The 20,558-nt window shown below is 39.0% G+C and overlaps 2 protein-coding genes across 2 annotated transcripts; both read right to left on the bottom strand.

The window, feature by feature from the left end:
* Positions 1-539: 539 nt before the first annotated feature.
* tfam (transcription factor A, mitochondrial) lies at positions 540-7,504 on the bottom strand. Its single transcript, XM_067510227.1, has 7 exons — positions 6,914-7,504; positions 6,468-6,610; positions 6,237-6,307; positions 3,044-3,193; positions 2,755-2,850; positions 2,237-2,293; positions 540-2,138 (listed from the first exon to the last, which is right to left on the bottom strand). The coding sequence occupies exons 1-7, from the start codon at positions 6,997-6,999 to the stop codon at positions 1,869-1,871; spliced, it is 873 nt and encodes a 290-aa protein (XP_067366328.1). The 5' UTR covers positions 7,000-7,504; the 3' UTR covers positions 540-1,868.
* An 824-nt stretch (positions 7,505-8,328) lies between these two features.
* On the bottom strand, positions 8,329-19,900 carry ube2d1b (ubiquitin-conjugating enzyme E2D 1b). Its single transcript, XM_067510228.1, has 7 exons — positions 19,697-19,900; positions 16,403-16,466; positions 15,812-15,843; positions 13,859-13,936; positions 10,893-10,998; positions 8,792-8,885; positions 8,329-8,710 (listed from the first exon to the last, which is right to left on the bottom strand). The coding sequence occupies exons 1-7, from the start codon at positions 19,718-19,720 to the stop codon at positions 8,665-8,667; spliced, it is 444 nt and encodes a 147-aa protein (XP_067366329.1). The 5' UTR covers positions 19,721-19,900; the 3' UTR covers positions 8,329-8,664.
* Positions 19,901-20,558: the final 658 nt, after the last annotated feature.

Here is a 20,558-nt window from a genome sequence, read left to right on the forward strand (position 1 = left end):
CACAGTTGCCCCAATTAGTCACCTCAATTCCAAGAGTGTAGTTAAATGTTAATTCAACTCACTGGTAAACATTCTTTTGTCCAAACTTTGGTGCTATCAAATTAAAAAATACCCAATATTTTTTGAAAAACGTTTTAATGTGCGATATGTTGTTTTTGTCCTATTCACAATCAAAAATTATTATTATTGTTTCAAATTATTTACATATCATTGCATTATTCTTATTTAGATGTAAGGAAGATTATACAATATCTCATCAGTGTATGTAGTTCAAACAATATATTAAAGCAAACTGTGACAACAAAACATAATTTTTAAAAATGTTACACAAAAGGATATAGAAGTGTCAACAGCATGACGCAGGTCACCGATTCTACCAGTCAGGATATTATAGGACAAGTAACTTCCATCTGCTTTATTAGAAGTAAACGGTTTATTGATGTTGCAAAAATAGACATTAGGGGGATCGGTGTATTTTTTACACGGTGCTTTGCGTGTTATTTTATTTAGGGACTATTAAAAATCCTTTTACAGAAGAGTGTATGTAGAGGTTTATTCAGAAAATATGCAATACAAAGAAATACAGAAATGATGTTCTTCATAATTAACAAGTGTGTGAGCTAACTAAGACCACGACGACCTGATTGTTATAAACAGATATTAAGCAAAGGACGGTTTGGGTCGCATAACCTCAAACAGTGACAAAAACAAATTTACACTTGGTGTTAACAGACCAACAGTGTCCCAGATGATGGTTGACTGGAACAATGCAGAATTTGGAACTTTTGCAATATAAAAACAAATGTCAGTTGATAAGGTTTGTAAATTCCAAATAATGGGATTTCAGTTTGTGTATGAGCTTATGCTACAGTAATAATACAATGACACAAACAATTCAGTCAAGTTGCATGGAAAGTGTGCTGTTGTAAGGGCTGTAATCATGTGCAGCTCCACACAGAAGAGAGGATAAGTCTTGCTGCCGTTATTAATTTCTTTTCAGTCATCAAAGTCCAGTCTCGGGTTCTGTAGCTGCCATGTCATAGTGCTTCGCTACATCCAAAATTTTAAAAACATTAGGAAGCCAATGCTGTCATGTTCTTTCATGAGTTGACCTAATTCCACACACACCATCTAGTTTCCCAAAAAATTCTAATGTCGAATAATCTGCTGCTAAAAATAGTCCTCAACAAATCCAATCCTTCCTCCTGTTTGAGCAGCTGTTGTTGGGAATGTACTGAACCCTTTAAAACACAAAACCCTACATATGTGTAGAAACCAAAAGTACTGACAAACTTACTTCTATAGTGTGGGATTCGAACAAGCTAACACAAAAACCCAGAACACCAGACCTATTCTTCACATTATCACTCTATAACGTACTGTAATAGAAAAGTGTGGCTGGTATTATGATGGCAACATAACTTTTTTATTACTGTTGTGAAACTCAGGGTTATGGGAACTTTAATTCACATTACGATCAGAAACAAAGAAGCAGTTTCGAGGAGTTTTAAATTCCCTTTACCACCAAGCTCTTGTCAATACATTTATTCTGGTTACTCACTTTGGAAGCTTAGACAATTCTAACGGATTCCACAAACACTTAAAGCCAGGATGTGTGTTTGTAGAGCGGCTGAGAAAAAGCTCACTCTGTACCATGTCGAAATATTTTCACTGAGGACAGAAATCACTGTGGTTTTTGTTTCAATGCTGGAAAACTTGGAGCATAAAACATTAATGACTGGGAGCTTTGGGGCTTTTTAAGTTATAGGAACAAAACCAAGCAGAGCAAAGGGCTGGGTCATCAGATCTCCTGTCTTTAGTTGGCAAGAACACACTTGTTCCACTTAGACTCAGTACATAGACACGTCCTATGTCTTCTTCGTAGTCCTAACAGTTTTTGTCGAGCTACTTTTTGCTGCCTTCTCGTTGGTTTTGGACTTTCCTGTGGCACTGGCCTTATTTGCAGCTTGAGCCTTCTTTGTTCCTGTCTTGGCAGCTCGAGTCGCAAGTTTTTTCTTGGTAGACAAGGTCTGCTCCCGGATCAGGTCTTCTCGCCCAATCTCCACCATGTGGTCCTCCCACGACTTTATCTCATTCTTGTAGCGAATTTTGTCATCCTCTGCCAGCTGTGTGTAAACCTGAGATGAGGAACACACACGAGACAGCAGCATGTAGGCTTTTGAACTACACAATACACACATAAAGGATTTGTAGTGACATGATTGTGCTCACCAACCTGTTTCTGATGGCTGAAAAGATTCCTCCAATCCTCTAAAAGTGACTTCATTTTCGCCTGAATCAACATCCGCAAGAACATCACAACAGTAAATGATGAGCAAAACTATAAAAATCTTCTCTTCAATGTGAAATTGTCTTGAACAAGCAGAAGATTTAGATCTTAGGCAAAATTGGGAGAAATTAGTTGAAAGAAAGGAAAGAAAGAAAACTGAGGAAGTTCAAACACAGTGTGTCTCATGTTGGAACACTTTTTTTATCCAAACCTTTTAATATTTTTCTCAGACTTTTACTACAACTGCTGCTCCATCTGTTCTTTTCTTTGGGTTGATCAATGTGAATGTTGATTTACATAAATAAATGTAAGCTTTTAAAAACATAGTGCTCTATGAAGCCCTGCTGTTAGAAGCAGACAGAAAAGCCTTATGTCTGGGTTTTCACAGATCTTGGATCTACCTACTGTCGAGAGAAGATTCAACGGACTCTTTACTACCATGTCATGTCACCATGGTTACTGACCTGTGTGGTGGTTCCTCTGGCCTCCTCAAAGTGCTCTGACATGAAGATGTTGAATGGAGACCGTGGACGTTTGGGTTTACCAAGGTTGGTTAACTCCTGGTTAACACACACACACACACACACACACACACACACACACACACACACACACACACACACACACACACACACACACACACACACACACACACACACACCATTAGCACTCAGGTTGCTGAGTGGGGCTTTCACAATTACCCAAGTGAACCCCAGGGTTCCCTTGGTCCTTGCCTACTGCTTTCACCCTCACCCTTTTCTTGCGAATGGCCTTCCTCTTGGCCATTCTCTGCCTCTTCTCCAAAGCTTCTTGCTCGACCTGTGCTGGGGTCAGCTGGGCTTGGTAACGCTGGAGCTCCACCTTAAACTGCTTTCTTGCTTGCTGAGATGCCTCCTCAAATGGCTAGAAAAACAATCAAACAAAAACCAGGTCAAAACATGGACTGAAAAAACTGGAAAGTTGCTGGTTGTCCTTCAGACAAGCAGGATTAAATCCAGTGAAAACAATCGTTTATTATAATTTTTTAGAAATACTATACAAATACACTATTATTGTTTGCTGACTGTTGTCAGGGTGTTGCAAGTACAGCTTTTTATTACTGTTGACTGTAAATTGTGGTGTAACAGAGTTTAAGTAATTGAAACAAAATTTAAGATTTACAATGTTCAGGTTTTACTGGAATAACCAATGTCAAAAATAGTAGAGAGCTGGGTAATAAAATATTATTTTACTCCTTAATCTACACTCAGTATCCCAAAATGACAAATTGAAAACAAAATTTAGAAATTTCTGTAAATGTGTCAAAACTAAAAAATGTAATAATATCCCATCAACAAAAACACTTGAAATTAAGCTCAGGTGCCTCCCATTTATCTTGATACTAAATTAAACTGGACATAATTTGGAAAGGCACCATCACTCTATGGAAGGCCTCACAGCTGACTTTACACCTAATCACAGCAAAAGCCATGAAGTCAAAGGAAGTGTCTGCAGAGCTCAGACACAGGATTATTGCAAATAATCGATCTTGGGAAGGCTACAAAATACAGAGGGGCAAAAAAAGTATTTAGTCAGCCACCGATTGTGCAAGTCCTCCTGCTTACAATGATGACAGAGGTCTGTAATTTTCATCATAGGTAAACTTCACCTGTGAGACAGAATGTGGGGGAAAAAAATCCAAGAAATCACATCGTAGGATTTTTAAAGAATTTATTTATAAATTCCTGCGTGAAATAAGTAATTGGTTAATAACAAAAGTTTGACTCAATACTTTGTAATTTAACCTTTGTTGACAATGACAGAGGTCAAACTCTCCTGTAGGTCTTCACCAGGTTGTCACACACTGTAGCTGGTATTTTGGCCCATTCTTTCATGCACATCTCCTCTAGAGCAGTGATGTTTTGGGGCTGTTGCTGGGCAACACGGGCTTTTAACTCCCTCCACAGATTTTCTACAGGGTTGAGGTCTGGACACTGACTAGGCCACTCCAGGACCTTGAAATGCTTCTTACGGAGCCACTCCTTCGTTGCCCGGGCGGTGTGTTTGGGATCATTGTCATGCTGGAAGACACAGCCACGTCTCATCTTCAATGCTCTCGCTGATCGAAGGAGGTTTTTGCTTAAAATCTCACGATACATGGCCCCATTCATTCTTTCCTTAACATGGATCAGTCGTCCTGTCCCCTTTGCAGAAAAACAGCCCCAAAGCATGATGTTTCCTCCCCCATGCTTCACAGTGAGTATGTTGTTCTCGGGAAGCAACTCAGCATTCTTCTTCCTACAAACACGACGAGTTGAGTTGTTACCAAAAATTTCTATTTTGGTCTCATCTGACCACAAGACATCCTCCCAATCCTCCTCTGGATCGGCCACATGGTCACGGGCAAACTTTAGACGGGCCTGGACATGTGCTGGCTTAAGCAGGGGGACACGTCTGGCACTGCAGGATTTGATTCCCTGTCGGCGTAGTGTGTTACTGATGTAACCTTTGTTACTTTGGTCCCAGCTCTCTGCACGTCATTCACCAGGTCCCCGTGTAGTTCTGGGATTTTTGCTCAACGTTCTCATGATCAGTTTGACTCCACGGGATGAGATCTTACGTGGAGCCCCAGATGGAGGGAGATTATCAATGACCTTGTATGTCTTCCAATTTCTAATAAGTGCTCCCGCAGTTGATTTACACCAAGCTGCTTCCTATTGTAGATTCATTCTTCCCAGCCGAATTTTGCTCCTGGTGTCCTTCGACAGCTCTTTGGTCTTGGCCATGGTGGAGTTTGGAGTCTGACTGTTTGAGTGTGTGGTCAGTTGTCTTTTATACAGATAAAAAGTTCAAAAAGGTGCCATTACTACAGGTAACGAAGAGCTTCTTAAAGAAGAAGTTACAGGTTTGTAAGAGCAACAAATCTTGCTTGTTTGTTATTAACCAAAAACTTATTTTACGCAGGAATTTAGAAATACATTCTTTAAAAATCCTACGATGTGACTTCTTGGATTTTTCCCCCCACATTCTGTCTCTCACAGTCGAAGTTTACCTATGATGAAAATTACAGACCTCTGTCATTATTTTAAGCGGTAGAACTTGCACAATTGGTGGCTGGCTAAATACTTTTTTGCCCCACTGTATATGCTGCACTGCAGGTTTCCAGGAGCACATTAGCTTCCACAATTCTCAAATAGAAGATTATTTTCAAAAACAGGACTCTTCCAATAGCTGGTCCCCAAACTGAGCAATCGGGGGAGAAGGGCGTTAGGGGACTGTGGTGCATAAAGGTAAAGTGGTTGTCCACCAATCTTGCAGTTGTCGGTTCAATGCCTGGCTTCAATCCCTTACATGTCGAAGTGTCCTTGAGCAAGATACTGAACCTGGTGAGCATTGGCCAGCTGCATAGCAGCTCCCCCATCGGTGTGTGAGTGTGCGTGTGATTGTGAGTGTGAATGGGAGAATAAGGAGCAGTGTAAAGTGCTTTGAGTGCCAATAGGTAGAACAGCGCTATATAAGGACAGACCATAGACCATTTAGACTATATTTACCATTTAGTAAGGCAGGTGACCTGGAACCTCTTTGACAATCTGACTAAGATCCAGAGATCTTGTATGGAGATGAGAAAGTTCCAGAAGGACAACCATCACTGCAGCACTCCGCCAACCTGAGCTTTATAGCAGAGTGGCTAGAAACAAGATTTTCTGGTCTAAGCACTATGTCGAGAGAAAACCAGACACCGCTCATCACCTGCCCAATACCATCCCTACAATGAAGCCTAGTGATGGCAGCATCATTCCAGGAGACTGGTCAGGTTTAAGGAAAAGCTAGATCGATTAAAGTACGAATGTACTGTATATGGAGAAACGGTTAGAAAGACGATCTGCCTCAGCCTACAATAAAGGCACAGGGAGGCTCAAACACCTAAGAGTTTATATTATTTTTCAAGTAAAGGATGTAAAAATACCTGTTTCTGCTCCGGGGTCATTATTCTCCACTGCTGGGCAATCTTCCTGATGATATCATTCGCTTTGATTTCTACACCCCAAAATCAAAGTATGATCATTAACAGTAAGAAAAATGTAGAAATGTGCTGTGAAATGACCCCTTAATGCAACATTACTATACTTCATCCATAGTGCTCACTTGTAAGTAGTTTGAGCTGGTCCACATCCCTTGCGGACTGAAGCAGACTTACCTGGGTTTTGCCTGGTCATGATTGGCTGCTGTTGCTGAACATATCTCATATATCCGTTCAGAGGTCTCTTTGGAGGACCACTGGTCTGAGTTGTCAGACATCTCACTGTGCTGACATATGCAGTGGGGAGGACACTGCTATACCTAGATCAAGTATAAATAAAGATATTATGCAGAGACAATTTAACGGAATCTCCCAAAGCCGAACTCTATTACGAGGCTAAAGCTGCTGCATCTGTTGTAGAAATGTATTCAATCTCTGACCGCGATCTCACGGTGGCTAGTTACTTGCAATATAAATAATCCTTCACAACACAGAGACATCCTACATTTCCTGTTTGATGTTACTAATCGAAAAACCAACTTGCAGTATAAAGCGCCAGGAGAGCACGCTGAAGCTACTTAGCTACTTCAGCTAGCTAGCGCAGCATAGTAAGCTAACGTTACCTTGCCAGAGAGCTTGTGCAGGACAAGACACTGAAGGACTTAGCCAACAGGCTAACGCTAGCAGTCACTAAGCTCAACGGAGCCATGTGGGGGGTTAATAAAAATAAAAGCCGTTAAGGAGAATATCGAAAAATCAGCGCAGTGTCCCACAAAGCCGGCGTGTTCTTTTAGTTATGCATGGGAAGTTAAACTTGAAGCGGATCCTCCTCCTTGTTGACATGCAGGCGTCGCAAAAGGCGCCTTCACGCTGTTACGTTGGATTATGGGAAATGTTTGACTATTTCCGGTTCCCCTGAAGTTCTGTTGGTCCGATTTGATCATTTTCATGTAGCAGCGCGTTATAAAGTGGTTAGTCGAGGAAAAGGGGTGGGGGGCTTTAGCCTGAAAGATATGTGATGATTTCTGGCATAAAACTGGGCTGTTATTCTTCCAGTAAATGTAGCCGGCAGGGGAAGTTCTTTCACAGCTTAATTAGTGGGACAAGGGCATCTGCTCAAACATCTGTAATACAATGTAAATGACAGTAATAACATTACTTACAACATAGCTACAAAACTCCCAAGGACCCAGAAAGGTCCAGACTTAATATGTGATCAGCTCTCTTACATAAATGTTTCGTTCAAACTACACATATCAAATGACTCATTAAAAGCCTTAAGATGGGTCAGTTTTTAACTGGTATTCAGACTCTAACTTTAGTTCTAAACGAGCCTTGAAGTGTACGGAGTTTAAAAGATTTAGACCCTAAACACTGTTTAAATATTTATTTTCCTTTAAAAAATGTTTAAACGCATATATGCTTTATGTTCTGTTGTAGTGATTACAACTCAATATGAATATCAAATAATATCACTGCCTATGACCTTGTCAACAGAATAAAATAACAAAATGACAAACCTTACGTTTGCATGTATTGTAATAAAAACTGAGCTATACCATAAAGACATTATAAAAGCATACCATCCTTCAATTCAGTACAAAAAGTGGCACACGGGCCTCAAAGACACACGTGACAGACTGTTTACACAGGATCAGAAAATAGGATTTTACCTCTTTCTATAGCATAAATACAGATACACTGGAGAGTTTTCTAAGCTTAAAACTCTGATCTTTCTGCCTGTGTCAATCCAAGCAACATCACTGCTATACTCTAGGGATGGGTACATTATATGATTGACAGATTAACTTCAATGTTCCTGTGGCTCAGTGTGGGATATTTTTTATGCTGTTGATGCAGCAGAGACTGAAGCTGACAAGTTCCAACTATGGAGCAGCTTGTATAACAACTACAGTATGCGGCTGCACTATTACACTTGTTGCTGACTAACATATGGTGGGGTTCATGTTCAACAATTCACCAACCATTCAATAATTCAAACCTTAAACTTAAAAAAAAAAAAATCAAGACAGCTATAGCAGTTTGTAATAAACTTGTGTTTTATAAATAGAATTTACTTGATGCAAAAAAACAACATGCCAAACTTTATTGGATAACTTGACATTTTCAACAATCAAAGGCAAACTTTCTCATCTGCTCTAAGTAAAAACCCTCTGCTTCCTTTCTAAAACAGATCGTGTAGTATAAGTCACGGTCTCAGATTAATAATAATGTTGATGACAGTACAGTTTGATGGAAGTTACCTAAGATTACTTACTGATTCCATAATATCATGTGCAGTGTGTTGTGACTTAAAAAGAGAGAAAATAAAATTATCTTGTTATCTTGTTATCTTATTATCTTGTTTTTTTCTTCACATGGCATATTTCTGGGTCCATTCTTTTGCTAGTTTGTTGTATCTGAAAAAAAGAGAAAAGAAGAGGGTGATATCCAGTGACATCGCCAAGTACAAAACAATCTGTGTGTGTTTGTATACTCACTTGTCTTTGTCATTTTTATAGATGTGAGCTATGTCTGGAACTAAGGGGTCATCTGGGTTTGGATCACAAAGCAATGAACATATGGACAACAAAACTAGAATGAGAAGAAAATGAAAAGATCATATTAATATGCAGACAAAGGATTATGCAATTAAATGTCTCAAGTCCTGGTGCATAATGATGTAACATATGTGGTTCATAAAAACCTGAACGGTGTTGGAACAGTACGTAAACCAGCCCTAGACCACCCAAGAGCTCTGCATAATTCAAAATACAGCAGCATCACAACAATTCACTGCTTTATAAACCAAAATGCAAATTTTAACTCAAATTCCTTGACAAACAGAAAGACCTGACAACTGGATTTACGCCGCCAGAGGAACATTAGACAAGGGTAAGCATGGCAGTTAAAAGAACATCCCCAAAAAGACACTGCTGTCTTTCAACCAGTTGTTTTTTTAAAGCCATAAGGGAGAAGTCTGCTGGAAGCATGTCCTGTGGACAGATAAGGCCACGGCAAAACATTCGGATTTTGGATTGAGTGAGAAGCCTTATATTTGGAGAGGACTAAACGTTCAAGTTAGTTTTAAGCACTAATTTATGTTGGAGCACAATTATTTCCAAAGCAAATACTGCAACATTATGGACTGAAGAGTAAGCCAGAGTTTACACTTGACTTCCACAAAGACTAGCATTAAAGTATCAAACTCTACATACTTTCTTTAATATTAATCAGTCCCTCCAGGATTCCATAGATGTTTGTATGACTGTTGCAGCCTAAAATGCCTGATTTTGTGACAGATATTTTTTTAAATTGTGTTGCCTGTTGCAATGTTTTTATGATGTTTTAAATTGCATAAAGTTCCCTGATTTGATTGGTTAAATTAATAGTTCCAATTGCAACATCAGGAATTCCTGGCAGGAGTGATTAATGCAATGTCACTTTTTTATTTCATGAACTTGGAAAATAAATAACTAAGATTAAATAGTAATTGTGGTATAATGGCACCTTGCAAAGTCAGCTCATAGTACTCCAATGCATGCATGTACTCCCCTGCAGGCTTCTCTCTATAGATCCTGTGCAGTCATACAGGGAATTAGCTTAAACCTTTCTGCCCAGCACATGTGTAGTTACATCTAAAATTTTCCAGTCCACTACATCATGTCTTGTAATATCCACAGACCAATTGAACTTCTATTCCAACATTCCATTTCAGTGATATATGTACTAAGTAAATTTTAGCATAGAGATGGACTATTATCGTTTTATTGACTGCTTGGTTTGAGTGAACGATCCACTGTGCATGATCAACTCTGCTCCACCCAGTTCTGCCACGTGCTTAAAGTCGTCTCTGTGATTAAATTACGCTAAATGAGAATGATCCAGGCACAAATCAATGAAATTCTCTAATTGGTTAGAAGGGAAGGCCCTCACTCAAAAAGTCGTATCTCTGCACTGCAGACAGACCTGTTCAATGACTCTGCGTGACCTGAGGCTTTGACACCATCTCTTCGCAGAATATATACTACGAGCTCTAGATCATGACACAACGTGCATCTTGAGATATAAAGTATACATTTTTCCACAGCTAAGAACCATTTCATATATCTGAGCAACACTGGCCATAAACTTATATTATACATTATATAAATTACAAAAAGTCTAATATGTGTTATAGTAAACAAACATTCAATTTTGTATCATGATGGAGCGTTTTCTTATCAATGTATAAACTCAACAAGAATGAGGCGACTGTTTATAGTCATAAAAACAGCTTTACACAGTGGTAATAACATTAATCGTAATGTTTGGTACATACACTAATACACAAATACATCACAATGTTTAAAGGTTGAATATATCCTTTCATCATTTGAATGAAAGAAGTAGTTGAAGAGTAGTATTTTAAAATAGTACAATTTGACGAATTGTCAGACAACAGGGCTTTAAAGCATCAAACAGTCACTTTTGGGCACCTGCTGACTGTGCAGTTGAGACTGGATTTGCTTCATTCAAACAAATATAGGGTTACTAGCTTAGTGGAGTTGTCGTGTTGTTGTAGTTGTAGTTGATACGGTGGCATCAGGACACTGTAATTACCTTTAGACACTGTTAGAGCTGGAGACCACTGTGACCGTAGAATGTCCAAACAAATACTGCCATTGCTGTTTATATTTGGGTGATAAATCTTTGTTGTAAATGCTACCTGTAAAACAAAAAAACATACATTTGAAGGAGAACACTGCAAGACGTACTGAGGTGTTCTTCAGGCTGAGTTCCAGTACATCCCATATGAAAAACTAAGGATGAGTTACATTACATTTACAATTACATTTAGTCACTTAGCAGACGCTTTTATCCAAAGCGACTTACAAGTGGAGTACAAGGCAGCAAAAATCTAAGTCAAGGAGAAAACATCAAAGCAAAGTCCTATCAGAAAAGTGTTAACGTTTCATGAGATGCAAGTGCAAGAAGAAGCAGAAAGGAAGGATTATTTTGTTTTTTAATAGATTTAAGTGCATAGGAAGGTGCTGAAGAGTTGTGTTTTCAGCAGTTTTTTTAGGTATTGGGAGTGAGTTTGCTGAGCCTGCAGAGTTTGGTAGCTCGATGGAAGAAGAGAGACGGCTCAGTAATTCTCCACGAGGGAGGGATAAAGAGAAGGTCTCTTAAGCAGCCTGCTTGAATGAGGTCGGAAAAGTGCCTGTTGTGAGAGATGTGTTGATGATTCGTGAAATAGCTGGCATTTGTGCGGGTGCAACTGCTTGAAGGTGAGTTGAAGGGATCAGATCCATAGAGCAGGTGGTCGGATGGTTTGAGAGGAGAAGGGTGGATACGTCATCCTCAGTCAGAGGTGAAAACGAGGAGAGCGATGCTGTTGGAAGAAGTTAGCGAGAGGTCATCAACTAGAGGAGAGAACTGTGAGCTGATGGCTGCTACCTTATTAGTAAAGAAGCCGGCTAAGTCGTCGGCGGTGAGGGAGGTGGATGGAGAAAGTGGAGGTGGGTAGATGAGTGATTTGAAAGTGGAGAACAGCTTTCTGGTGTCCGTTGTTTTGCTAAGCTTCTCCTGGTAGTATTCAGTCTTTGCCCTGGTGACACTGTGAGAAAAAGACACAAGCAGGCCCTGAAACTTGGCAAGAGCAGATGGAGTCTTGGATTTTTTCCTCTCAGCACTCCTGAGCATGGTGCGCTGCTCATGGATCCAGGCGGTTAGCCATGGATTAGAAGGGATGAGCAGGTCTAGAAAACTCGGGGCAGAGCCTATCCAGACAAGATGAGAGTGTATTGCAGAGGCTGTCCGTGGCTGCATCTGTATCGAGGGTGGAGGGGTCTTGTGGTGGGGACAGAGTTGCAGAGACCAGTGAAGAGAACTGCTCAGGGTTGAGAGACCTGAGGCAGAATGTTACAAGTTTGGTAGGAGAATGCTAAGTTCTAGGGATGAAGACTTTGAGCCGAATGAAGAAGTGATCTGATAAATGCAGAGGAGTGATACGGTGTTGTCTGTGGTGCAGTTCCGGGTGAGAATGAGATCCAGGTTGTTACCAGCGTTGTGGGTCGGGGGAGTGGAGACCAGTCTCAGGTTTAGAAGAGCAAAAATGTCAGCTGCCTGAGCTTTGTCCAGGTCCAGGTTATGAGTAGTACGGCTACTAGCCTGTAACTGTCACTGAGACTAAGGAGTTAACATGAACACTAAAGAAGTGACTATGCAAGTGAAGGAGATAACAATAATTATTCATATAATTTAGTTTGAATTCATGAGCATCTGTTCAATTTGATTGATCCCCTAATCTTGGGCAACTATAATATGTTTTAAAGACAATTCTTTCTATACTGATTTAAACCTACTGAAAATAAAGCTGAAACTTGGCACCACAATGTAGTAGGCTGTTATCTACAATCCCTTCACAAAGTATTCACACCCTTCATTTTTTGAACATTTTACTTTGTAAAACCCCATCGGTCTATGAGTGTGTGTGTGATTGTGAGTGCGAACGGGGGAATAAGAAGCAGTGTAAAACACTGTGAGTGCCAATAGGTAGAAAAGTGCTACATAAGTGCAGAACATTTACCATTTAAAACTTCATCAGATTGGAAGGTAAGAACTGACATCTGACTTGCTCCCCATGGCTTTAGTTTAGGGTGTGAATATAAAATAATGCTTAGAAACTTCTCTATGACTTTCCTATTTTAAAATATTTCTCTTCTTCTGGCTGAAAAATGCCTCCAGATGACATCACACGGAGGAGTTTTAAATGATTAGGAGTTCAGATAATATTATCTGGGGGAGCTCTGAAAAAACAAGTTGATTACAACTTCATTGGTCCAGTGTGACCAATGAGATGACATAATCTGAAGATTCCTCTGAGTGATGTCATCTGGCGGCATTTTTCTGAAATTAAATTGAGCATTAATCATTGTTTTGTTGAAAAGAGGGAGGACCTGGCTTGGCCGGGACACACCACAGACCTTGCTCTCACTTCACTGCCAGTGGCTTAGGTCGTTTGCCCTCCCCAGCACATCCAAAAGGGTGATTCTTCTCTATACCCTCTGCACATGGATGTGTTTAAGTTCAATTTGGATTTATGCCTAGTTTAAGACTCATCACAAGAAAAGGAAATGAGGATCTACCGAATGACGATACTATTGTAAAAGGGAGAGATTTAACTTTTATAAAATCTGGTAACATTTCTAAAAGATAGTATTGTTAGTCATTTATGTGATGAAAAAACTATTAAAGGGTTAAATAACATTTACAACACAGTACTGTGTCTAGACAGTGAAGTGTGATGACTTGGATAAGCAACTCTAACTACTACAATCTCATTACACAGCTGAAATGGTTAGCAATGCAACACAATGAAGGCAGCAATATTTTTAAATATACTTTATCATCAGTGTTGTTTATTCTTGTTTTCCGAAAGCACTTACAAGGTCGCAGAATGTACAACTACTATAAGCATTTATATATGTCATTAAACAGAAGCTTTCAGGAAGTGACTGCACAACGACCATGAAAATGTCCACAATATGACGGCGTAATGCCACAGCAACCACCGCAGCTCTTACCTTTGGTGGCTTGAATGGGTAATCGGTGGGGAAGTGGATTGTGAGAAAGAACACTCCTCCTTGGTAAGGACTGTCACCCTAAAGACATGGGAGATATTTCTGTCAGTTAAACATTTCCTACTAAAGAAGAACCAGCCCATGTTCACACTAAAAGGGCGGGTAAGATTTATGGGGGACTGTTGTTTTATATGCAAGTGGGATGAGTTGCAAAGTGAAATTAAAGAATATAAACACACACACACACACACACACACACACACACACACACACACACACACAGGCTCAGGCTAACACCAAACTAGCAGTGACAGCTACAAGCTCTACTGGATTTGAACAAACATAATCAACAGAAAATTGATTCACTGTGTGATGGCCCATGCAAATTAACTTCTATAAGATCAGTCTATAAATTATGGCTGTTACAACATCAGATTTTTACTATATGATAATAGTGGGCAAAACAATTCACAAAAACAATATTATTGCAATATCTATAGAAAATGTGATGAACAACTCATAATAACGTCAGTCAAATTCATCTTCAGCTTTGGTTATTGTGTTTTTTTCTCTTCGGTGACAAATTAAATAGTCTAAATTACGAGGTTACGGAGGTGGACAGAGAATCTGTAACTATAACTGTACAAATTGAATAGCTACACTTTATAGATGTGCGAAAAGGCTGTTAAACAACTGACACTAAATGGACTTGGAGGAAACAAGAGTGTGTGTTGTGTGTGACACAACAGGATGACATTTGTGTCATCCTGTTGTGATAAATAATATATTTTTTTAATATCACAGTTATTGTGAATAACTGTATATTGCAAAGCCTCGGTATTGATAAACTGGTACCACTACCAACAGCACTTTCAGCCAATCAGCAGCATGAATGAGCTGTAAATGTTTTTCCTGGTAAACTTGTCCTTTAATTTTACCCTTAAAAATCCACAGCTTAATACAGTGGCTTCATTGCATTGAAATTCTTACTCTTCATGAAACTAAAGTCAGTAACAGTCTACATTTTAAATGGTATTGAAATTAAAAATAGATTTTGAAGTAAAAAAGTAAATACTTTGTATTAGTTAATTAGAAAAGTTAGTAATTTTACAGGCTTAAATTAAAGAGAAAAGCAGTATTTCTTACAAATATATTTTTCAACATAACAGCAAAGTGGAATATACTAGAGCTGCCATGACAAATGACACAGCCTACCTCTCAAGGTATGTGTGAACAAAGAAAGTATTATGCAAACTCAAATGAAGCTTTGTAGCAAAGTACAAATCCACAGACCAGCCTTCTCTGTAACTTGGTTTTAATATTTGTTTGACAAAAATCTTGAACTTTACAGTAGACACACAATATTGTCAGTTTCTTTTATTAAAAATGGTCAGATATCATAAATACTTTTCAAGGTATTGTATTAAAGTTCAAAATGCCTTCCCCACCCAAAAGTTTGTACTGGTGTATCAGCAGTGCCAACAGTTTTCCTATTCACTGAGGGACTTCAGCTATACACACTTACATCTTTATGTCCAACTAAAGTGGTTTGGGTAATTTAAATAAACTTCTGATTTGTTTCCAACCTGATTCCAGCCTGATTGCTTGTATTTATTGTCACGTTGCACCTACTGGGCATTTTATTCTTTTTCTGTTGTGTTACTTTTAGTCTGACCTCACAGTACTATCACATTCCAAACCAAAGATATTGTACAGTCTTCCTCGGCGACTGTAAGTGTCATGACTGTGCACCCAACACAAATATTGTGGAATTCCAGTAAACCCTTCTTTTAAATTCTGCATGATCTTTAAAGTCAGGCAAGACTCAAAGTCAATTGAACAGCAAGCTCCTAGTCAGCAGAAGTCACACAAGCTGATGCAAAACTATTAAAAGGAAATGCAAATGTACTAGAGTAAGAATGGAAATGTGTATGTGAGTGCTATAGTAATACTCACCGGACCCATTATGGTCGCTTGCCAGTGAAACACTATAAGTAATTAAAGGAGAAAGAGAGAAACACAGTAGAATGTGAGCTGTACATATCCGAGACACCACATTCTAATATCATCATCCATCAGTTACAGAACACTGTACCTGCTTTACTCAATCTTTGACTCTGGTAAAGCTAGTGTAAAAACTGTGAGTTGCTCAAGATAGTGTATGGCTTCAGTGATGCTTGCACGCACTGTCAGCTCCTGTAATATTTAAATCGTAACCCATGAAACTGACTGAAAGATTTTTTTCAACCGAATCTCTCTGATAACCCTGCTGTCATAGACATATAGCTTCAAAGCTTACGTCATTGTTTGCGTCCTGTACCACCACACATATAACTGAGTAGCAAAACTGGGCAAAGATTCTCTAGGACTAAATATACTTCGACAATTAGCCACTTTGATACTTTTTTGCAAATCCATTGAAACTGAATCACAATAGTCTTTTTACCTCATGTTAAACATGAAGCAGGCAGTGGGAAGCTGCCACTTTCAAATAAACTCAGGGGAGACACTGTGTGTATTTGTGTGTGTGTGTGTAACTGTACTTACGGTCATCCCCCACTGGTCCAGCAGAACACTGTGCTGGAGGGTCTCTCTGCAGGTCTTGCAGCTCCTGCTCCAAAAAAAACAAAAGATCTGCAGTTAATTTTTTGTTAAGCAGGTACTAATCATATGTAATTTAATTAATTTTATTTTTAAATCAACCTTTATAGGTAATACTGCAAAGGCTTTTCTACTGATTTACCTTTAAGATTCCACTCTGTTTGTACAACATGAGACTTTCCAATAATGATGTATCTGATAATAGATAGCAGCCAAATATTTATATTTGAAGACAGGTGCCTTTTCACCCCAACTCATAAAATTACTCAGTGCAGCAGTGAAGTGATTTATATATGCTTCCTTTATTTGCTTTCTTTGCAAATAAACTATATAAACCAAAAATGAACACAAGAGGAGTTAATCATGATAAACTGACTTTAACATCCATGTAGATGCTGACAGTAACTCCCTCAACACTGCGTTTAATTCATTATATGGCATTGGAACGAATAATTTAACAATATTTCCCTCATAACTCTCTTCATTGGAATCTACAATAATGGACTATACACCAGTTAGAAACCAACTCCACTACAGCAGGTGACTAAGTGAAAAAGCTGTAAACAAATTTAAAGAAACGATTCTTTCTTCATTTGCTTCACTATATGTCAATACAGTGGAAATTAGCCTCCTTAATGTTACTCCTGCACAAGTTGATTATCTTGTTGACAATTCTGCAGCTTCACTACGTACAATACTCGATAGTGTTGCCCCTCTGAAAAAGAAGGCAGTAAACCAGAAGAGGTGATGTCCATGGTATAGTTTGCTCTTGGTTTCTGTTCAGCACTGTAGCCAGGCTGACTAAGAGCCTCAGTTGTGGTGAGCCTGGTATTCTCTTAACTCTAAGCAGCAATGACTTCATGACTTTTTTTATGAATAAAATTGTAGCTATTAGCGAAAGAATTCACCAGATATGATAATATTACAGATAGATCAGCATGTACAACAGTGCTAGAATCATCAATAAGGCCCCAATCCACCTTAGACTGCTTTTTACCCATAGATCTCACTGAGACAACTACAATTATTACCTCATCTAAACCAACGTGTCTGCTAGACCCTATTCCAACTATAGGGTGTAGCAGACAACTATAATGATATCGAATACGTTTTTATTAGATATCATCCATCTATCTTTAGAAACAGGTTATGTAGCACAGGCCTATAAGGTAGCTGTAATTAAACCACTACTTAAAAAACCCTGTCTTGACCCAGGTGTTTTAGCCAATTACAGACTAATATCTAATCTCCCCTTTCTTTCTAAAATAATTGAAAAAGTAGTTGCAAAACAATTATGTGATCACCTTCATAGGAATAATTTGTATGAAGACTTTCAGTCAGGATTTAGAGTTCATCATAGTACAGAAACAGCACTAGGTTGGTTTAAATCTTATCTATCTGATAGATTTCAATTTGTTCATGTTAATGATGAATCCTCCATGCACACAAAGGTTAGCTATGGAGTTCCACAAGGCTCTGTGTTAGGACCAATACTTTTTACTATATATGTCTCCTTTAGGCAACATTACTAGTAAACACTCCATAAATTCCCATTGCTATGCTGACGATACACAGCTTTTTCTATCTATGGGACCAGATGAAAAAAAATACGTTTTAAATCTGAACTCAGACAAAACTGAAGTCATAGTATTTTGGCCCAAAAATCTCAGAAATAAGCTGTTCAACCATATCGTTACTCTAGATTGCATAGCTCCTTCGGTACTACTGCAAGGAACCTTGGAGTTATTTTTGACCAGGATTTGTCCTTTACCTCACATATAAAACAAATCTCTAGAACAGCCTTCTTCCACCTACGGAAGATTGCCAAAATTAGGAGCATCCTGTCTCAAAGTGATGCTGAAAAGCTAGTCCATGTATTTATTACTTCTAGGTTGGACTACTGTAATTCCCTACTTTCAGGATGCCCCAGTAACTCCCTAAAGAGCTTGCAATTAATCCAAAATGCTGCACCAAGAGTGCTGACTGGAACTAGCAAGAGAGATCATATTTCACCTTCACTAGCTTCTCTCCCTAACCCCATTAAATCTAGAATAAAATTTAAAACCCCGCTTTTTACATATAAAGCTCTAAACAGTCCTTCATATCTAAAAGACCTCATAGTCCCATATCATCCCAGTAGACCACTTCGATCTCAGAATGCAGACCAACTTGTTCCCAGAATTTCCCAGGTAGAATGGGAGGAAGAGCCTTTAGCTGTCAAGCTCCAATCCTGTGGGACCAGCTCCCAGTTCAGATTCGGGAAGCAGACTCCCTCTCTACTTTTAAGTCTCGGCTTATAACCTTCCTATTGATAAAGGCTATAGTTAGTTATAGTCATGCTACTATAGGCTTAGACTACTAGGGGACACAGACCCCAATGCACTGAGCTACTTTTCTCCTCTTGACCCTCTCTCCTCTCCTCTCACCCCACAATTCTCACCACTGTACGACATTAACTTTGTGCGTTGTCTCCCGTAGTTGTCTTTCTCTTTCTCTGTCTCCCTCTCTCTGTCCCTTTCTGCAGGTGTCCCCGGCTTTGAAGCTGTGTGGTTTCCAGTGTGCAGCTACTGATCCTACCAACCTGTCTGATGTTTTGTTGTTGCTTTTTTTGCTCTTTTTCTTTTCTCTCTCTACTTTCCACTCACCCTGACTTTATTCTGTAAAGTGCCTTGCGATGACTTTGTCGTGAATTGGCGCTATATACATAAAATTGAATTAAATTTGAATTGTGACCTCCACTGTGGTTGTTTAGAGACGCCTGATTTTTCAATGACTCTCTAATGTCTGTCTACTTTAAATATTCTATAGGGAAACTTTAACGGCAGTCACGACAAAACTGCAGAGGGCTGATGGCAAAACATGCCCTGAGGACAAGTGCAGGTGCAGACACCCGCAGAGTTGTTGAGTTACTGAGTTAGAAAATAGTGACAGACTGACATGGAAGCTGCCAAACAGGACAGAAACTTAGCTAACTCGCTAACATGATGTTGTCTATTTGTTAGCGAATCTGACATGAAACTTTGTTGTTGTCGTTGTGTGTGATGTAGGTGTCAGCAAACGACATTTCCCCAGAAATGTTACAAAACTGCCCCTACGTTATTTGATTATGGGAATGGCGTTGAAAATTGTGTTAACAGATCCGGATCCCTTTTGTAAAAAAGGAACTCTCACGTTAGCCTCTAGTTATTGGGTCAGTTAGCTACCATTAGCTGACAGCCAAAGCTAGCTCGTCTAACTTACCTTCTGTATTCTTTTTAGTGCCATGTTGACTGATGCAGCACCTTGGCTCACTCCGAATTACCCTTTATTTTCAATTTCAGTATTATTGCTGACGAAGTCAATGCCTGTAGTTTTTTCCCTGAGTACTTTAACAGCCGGAGATGTGTTTGTGTTTCTATAAAACCTCTTTTGTTTCCGCTTTCTTCTGTTTACGGTTGCCCGTTTACGGTGGATCATGGGAAACGTAGTTCAAAATGTTTCCCCTGGATGCGCAAAACACACAAATGGGAGCGGCACGCAAAGTTCCATTAATGTACACAAAATGTATAGCGCTTTTCTATTTATGCGCAAATTTTAAAAAATCAGTAAGTTGTGTGCTTTTTGCTTTTACAAACACTCATACATATTCAAAAATGACTAATGATTATATGTTGCTTTTAAACTGTTTTACGTTCTTAGATTGAGTAAATACTCAAGTAAAAGTATTATCAACACACTATAGAAATACTCAAGTAAAAGTCCTGTAATCAAATGGTTACTTAAGTAAAGGTACTAAAGCATAGGTGAAGTGCCACATGTGAAAATTACTCTTTATATAGAATGTCCCATTTCACTATAAATAATAAATTATTGGGCTATAATTATTGACACAATAATTTGTTCATCACTTTATTGTTTCATTTTAAAAATCTATACTGTTTGGATGATCACATATTTTGAAACCATTAATCTCTTATCTTTCTCTGCTTACCCTGTTCATGTTCATGCGGGGCTGGAGCCTGCTGTCATAGGGTGAGAGGCGTGTCCACCCTGGACAGGAGTCACCAATTAACCTAAAATGAAATACTCCCACAGTCTGATATGTTCTGATATCACACAAGGG

Source organism: Channa argus, chromosome 7 (assembly GCF_033026475.1).
Source record: "Channa argus isolate prfri chromosome 7, Channa argus male v1.0, whole genome shotgun sequence".
In the NCBI taxonomy this organism is placed as follows: Eukaryota; Metazoa; Chordata; class Actinopteri; order Anabantiformes; family Channidae; genus Channa; species Channa argus.

Bases quoted from the DNA above. Each gene is read 5' to 3' on its own strand.
- ube2d1b (XM_067510228.1), bottom strand. From the start codon at position 19,720: ATGGCACTAAAAAGAATACAGAAG. The intron at 16,467-19,696 runs GTAAGTTAGACG...TTTTTGGAGCAG, and splicing joins CACTAAAAAGAATACAGAAG to GAGCTGCAAGACCTGCAGAG. The intron at 8,711-8,791 runs GTGAGTATACAA...TCTTTTTTTCAG, and splicing joins TATAAAAATGACAAAGACAA to ATACAACAAACTAGCAAAAG.
- tfam (XM_067510227.1), bottom strand. From the start codon at position 6,999: ATGGCTCCGTTGAGCTTAGTGACTGCTAGCGTTAGCCTGTTGGCTAAG. The intron at 2,851-3,043 runs GTGAGGGTGAAA...TGTGTTAACCAG, and splicing joins AGGCCATTCGCAAGAAAAGG to GAGTTAACCAACCTTGGTAA. The intron at 2,294-2,754 runs GTCAGTAACCAT...ATGTTGATTCAG, and splicing joins CCAGAGGAACCACCACACAG to GCGAAAATGAAGTCACTTTT.